The 5357-nt window shown below is 42.6% G+C and overlaps 1 protein-coding gene across 1 annotated transcript; it reads right to left on the bottom strand.

Annotated features, from left to right (window-relative positions):
• Nucleotides 1-524: 524 nt before the first annotated feature.
• Nucleotides 525-5105, bottom strand: BRS3 (bombesin receptor subtype 3). Its single transcript, XM_047765536.1, has 3 exons — nucleotides 4531-5105; nucleotides 2611-2962; nucleotides 525-1108 (listed from the first exon to the last, which is right to left on the bottom strand). Exons 1-3 carry the CDS (start codon nucleotides 4962-4964, stop codon nucleotides 695-697), a joined length of 1200 nt encoding a protein of 399 aa, XP_047621492.1. The 5' UTR covers nucleotides 4965-5105; the 3' UTR covers nucleotides 525-694.
• Nucleotides 5106-5357: the final 252 nt, after the last annotated feature.

Here is a 5357-nt window from a genome sequence, read left to right as displayed (position 1 = left end):
AATTATCAATCAATGGTAGTTGGAAGTAGAACTACCTTAAATCAGTAAGCGCTGACCTAGTAAGGCAAACACCTCGCCCCAGATCCTTTCTCGTGTACGCCGCTGACCCCCAAACATTTTCATTGCCATTTCACAGCATTGATTCTGATGGAATAGCGATTAATGGAAAAGGGCAGTCAAAAACGAAAATCAGCCAAACAAAAAAGCCACCCACGAAGGATTCTTTTTTAGGACTTTTTAAAAAGAAAACTGCAGAAGACATGTTTTACCTCACTTTGATCCCCTCTTCAAATGCAAAGTATAATCTATAGATTTACGCCACATAACAAACACAATCACAGTTTTATGCAAATCACAGGAGCATATGTGAAATTAGAAGCATCGTAGATGTGATGGAAATAAATTAGATTTTTCAGTGTCATCTTGTTGATTTCGCCTTCCCTCCTCTTCAACTTCCCTTAGGACCCACTGACATATACAAACGTGTCTTCCTATGCCTGGTGGGGCTTCGCTTTATTTAGAAAGCCCAATAAGATCATTGTTCGTACCTTGAAGAAAATCATGGTTTGTCCAAGCCTTCCCTCCTAAGACTTCAGCACTATTCACAAACGAGCAACCTGACACCATAAACCTACACGTCGCCCAGAGTCGAATACACATGCTGGAAGGAAAAACACCGGTTTTAATTGAAAAGTTAGACTCTGTCTTCTTCCTTCTTGACACCACTGCCAGGAAACAGGGACGCACTAATTTCAGACACCTGAGTGCTCGCAGCACCCCGGACCCGTCCCATCACTGCCAGGTTGTCAAGAGGTATATCACCAGCAGAAGGTTCAGGCGCCTCTGCCTTGCAACAGAATAACTGAGCTTTAAAATGCTGCTGGAAGGTTTTGCTCAGCCAGTAAAGAGCAAAGGGGTTTACGCAAGAATTGCTGAAAGCCAGAACCCGAGAGAAAATGGTGACAATAAAATGAATGGCAGAGGGGTCCACGTAGGTTTGGTAAGTGAATGAGCGGTAAAGATACAGGAGGTGATTCGGCAACCAGCAGAGAGCAAACAGAGCCACCAGCACCAACACTGTTTTGGCAATTCGCTTCCGGGATTCGATCTGTAGGAGAAAGAAAAATGGCAACAATAACAACAACAAAACCCCAAACCCAAATAAAACCAAAAAAACAAAACAAAATAAAACCCCAAAATATTTACTTGGCAAAGATGTTTAAAAGCCGCTCTCTAGATTTTACATAGAAATTTACGTCAACAGGCTAGTGCGCGTTTGAATATGCATTTGTGAGATAACTGGCTGGCACGTGCAGGAAGGCAGCCTGTGCCTATAGAATGTAGCACGTGAATTGACAAGGTAGCCCTTGACCTTGGTCTCTCAAGAGCTCTAACTCAGAGACTCGAATTCCTGGTTTTGAGATATCATCCTAGGGTGTCTCCAGTTATCTCAAGGAGTGTTGTGGAATTATAGAAAATTTAATTTAATTAAGAAACAGATGCTTCCTGCGTTCACCGCATCGGCAGGGGTTGACTAGGTTAGAATAGCTTTCCGGGGTCCATGAAAGTTGCCAAATGGGTTGCCCACACTGTTTTTAATGTAAAGGAATACTCTACGGTCTAACTCTATAGTCAAAGGAGTGAAAAACCAATGCACCATCCTTTATGTGTGAAAATAATCCTACCCATACCTATTAATAAGAGAAATGAACCAGGTTAACCAAAGACATTGCCTGTGGTCACAGAGAGAGCAAAGATAACTGTTCCTGTGGGCATTAAATGTGCAGTTTTACCATCCTGAGTTGAACCAACTGAAGGGACTGGCTCCAAAAAAAAAGGCACTGAGCTCTCCATGGACTGGCCAAGAGATAAACAGAGTCACTTCCTCCTACCCAAGAAAGAAATCCTGGTGGGTTTTTTTTTTTTTTTTCTTTTTAAATCAAATGGAACAATGTTTTCCCAATATTCTTTTTATCTGTTCATATTTATGAGAGGAGAGCACACCTGGGTCTCACCACGGTCTTAATCAAGCTTCTGTGAGTCAGCGTGTTCTCTTGCCACTGGCTCTCCGCTCCCCGCCCCCCGCCCCCCCCCCCAGCCGCCCCCTGGGTGCTCATCTGTGTGTAAGCGGTTTGCATTGACTAATGTTATGGCTTCTTGCCAGCTCTACTGTCCTGTGTTTTTCTATCCTTCTGCTCCACTTTCTAAAACAAAAGATGCTTCACTTTATAGTCTCACCTGGTGTGATGTTCTTTACTATTCCGTGGGAGTGATTTTGACTGATCCCAAACTTTGGCTGTCCCCCTTTTCTCATAATAGTAGTCCTACCATTTATTGGAGGTTTACTGTGCAGGAGGAACAAAGCTGAGCATGCCATACCTATCATCCAGCCCTTGTTTTCATTTGACACAGGAGGGAACTGAGGCTCAGAGAGGTGAAGTAACTTGCTCAGGATTGCTCAGCTAGTATGGAATTAAATCCTGGGTCGGACAGACTCCAGAGCCCATGACCGTAACAGAAATACTCTACTGCTGATGTATTTCTTGCTCACTGGGGCAAAAGTAGACATCTCACTTCTAAATTCCTGCATGAGTGCTGATTAATACATACCTGCTTTCGGGCATGGCTTTGTTCCTCCGTAGGTATGTTCAAGGTGCTTTTGTAAAGGGTCCTAGCGATCAAAGAATAATAGACAGAGATGATGGAGAGGGGAATAATGTAGAATACTAAGAAGCACAGCAGAGAATGTATCTCTTGCAGGAGCCTCTCAGAAACAGGATAGGAGGCACACGCTTCAAATGTCATATTTCTGTTGGGATCGTGAAAAGTATATACATTGGAAAATATAGCCTCTGGTAGAGCAATTAGCATGGACACGATCCAGATGCAGCCAGCTTTGGCACAGGTCTTCAGGATGGCGTTGGAGGGCTGCCGCTCCAGGGGTTTCACAACTGCCTTGTATCTAGAAACACATAATCAGAGCAGAGGGCAAAAATCAATATCCAAATGACAGAATCTTAGGGGTAGAGGTGACCTTAGTGGTCATCCAGTTCCACCTTCTATCTGTATGAATATAACCAAGTCAACATTAACCAAGTGGAATTGGTTCTGATTTCAAATACACATAATACATCCCAGCATTTAAAAATTTATGCTAATCACCTTTTTTTTCCCACTGAGATAGTCCAGATTTGCAATTTTAATCATTTTATTGTAGGTCCTCTCTTTAGGGCAAATATATGTTTTCCAGCATGATTTCATGTGTGATGGAGAGTAATGCATTACCTGTGTATTAGCTTAAGTGTTCTAAAAGACTTCCTTTTTGCATAAGTGACTGAGGTTAAACCTAATTCTCCTTTCTTCGTGAGTGAGCAGTCATCAACCTTCCCAGAAAAGAATTCCATGAGTTTAGGCAGGAAAGCGGAGAGGGTTAATTTCCTCTCTGTTCCTAAGTGCTAATTTCTTGCCCAAACCCGATCTGTAGGTAGATTTAGGGCAAGGCAAGGGTGCAGTCCAAAACCCTGGACCCGTGCAAAGATGCCTCCTTATTCTGACAAATCCACCTTAAAAGCTGTAGCCTTTAAGTACATCTGCGCTCAAACAGAATATAAAACCAGTCAAAGCAAAATTCTGTAAAAGACACAGGGAAAGCTTTTCCTCCTCTCATATAGAAGCTATTCCTTCCGGTACTGCCAGGCATTGATTACTTACAGGCTTCTTGCAGGCTTTTTAAAGCATCACTTTTAACATTTGGAGCCTCAATTTTTTCCCCCCATGCTTTCAGTTATTTTTCTACAGCAGGAACACAGAAAAACACTGTCCTTGGACTGAAAATACCCTAACAGAGCCCGAACATCCTGACTGCCACCGGTTTTCACACGCTCCATCCATAGAGCTCTAAAAGTCAACCAGGATTAATTTATGTCTCTGGAAACAGAATGCCAGTGAACGCCTATAGAGAAAACAAATACAATTAAGTGATGACATGACACTGACTTTCCAGGAAGCCGAAAGCCTCACCGTTTTTCTGCCATTAGTTAATTTGATGCATTTCAAATAAATTAGATGCATGTATCTTTTTTTTTTTTACCATTCTTCCAGTAGACAGTAATGCATATGTGGTCAATAGTCACACCTATGCTGATGTTTTAATGTTGACAATATTGCACCACTAGGCTGCACTAATGTATAAAGCATGAATTGTTTTTCTTTTACACCTGGAACAATTTGCCTTAATAAACGGGGAACGGGGAAGGGGGGGGAAACACCGTCCAGTCTTTCAAACAAACAATCACACTTCAGAGAAAATAAATGATCCCTAAAGCATGCAATTTCAATCTCTCCCCTGATGAGTGTCAACATTCTTACACCAACTTTGATTTAAAATGCCCCCCGATTTTCCAATCTTACATCCAAGTTACAGAGTATGAGAAAAGCAGCAGAGTAGCCAGTGAATGCTAAGTACAAGCTTTCCTTTCTTTTTTGCCTAATTTCACATCCTGGCAAACATAACTGAGAAAAGAAACCCACCTGTCAGCACTGAGAATTGTTAACGTGAACACTGATACACCAACAGAAGTGAGCCGGATGAAAGAGAGCACCTTACAGCCAATTCTTCCGAACAGCCATCCTTCTGCAAGGTAGTGGGTTGCATCCACTGGCACACAAGTTAGCAGAAGTAAAAGATCTCCAAAAGCCAGGCTGGTGATGAAAATGTTGGGAACTGTTTGCATGGACTTGGTCTTGAAAAAGACTTTGATGAGAATAGCATTTCCAAGGATGCCCACTGAAATGATCACAGCATAAGTGAAATAGATGACACACAATGCTTCTATTCCTGGAGAGTTGTCTCCGGTCCTTCCTTTATTTGTGGTATCATTAGGAACGCCGGGGCTTGATGATTCTGTGTCATTTGTGGTTGAAATTAAAGTCTGATTAGGTGACTGAGGCTGCCTTTGAGCCATTGCTTCTGAAGCCTATGCCTTTAATCTTTCTTCTGCTCAGTTCAGAGGTACTTGATTGTCACGTCTAATGCCTACGTCTAGCAATGAGATGCTAGGAGAACAGAGCAGAATGGCAAGCAAATTCAAGACATCCGGAGACTCCTTCCCTTCAGTAGTTCTGTATCTCCCAGCATGCTTGGCTAAATGCTAACCGATCTGGCACTGAAGAGTGGGAGGTGGAGGAGCTTTATTGGCGTTTCCATGACAGAAGGAGGGGGTTTGGAAATGCTCTGCAGTTGCTTGTTCTTTCCTGTTGGGGAATCTTTGACTACCCCGCTGCCATTAGATACTACTGATTACTTGTTAGAATCACTCTGTTTCCCTGTCTAACCACGAAGGTCGAGACAGATTTTT

The sequence above is a fragment of the Phacochoerus africanus genome, chromosome X (genome assembly GCF_016906955.1).
Source record: "Phacochoerus africanus isolate WHEZ1 chromosome X, ROS_Pafr_v1, whole genome shotgun sequence".
Classification (NCBI taxonomy): Eukaryota; Metazoa; Chordata; class Mammalia; order Artiodactyla; family Suidae; genus Phacochoerus; species Phacochoerus africanus.
This window is presented reverse-complemented; position numbering and strand designations above follow the sequence as displayed.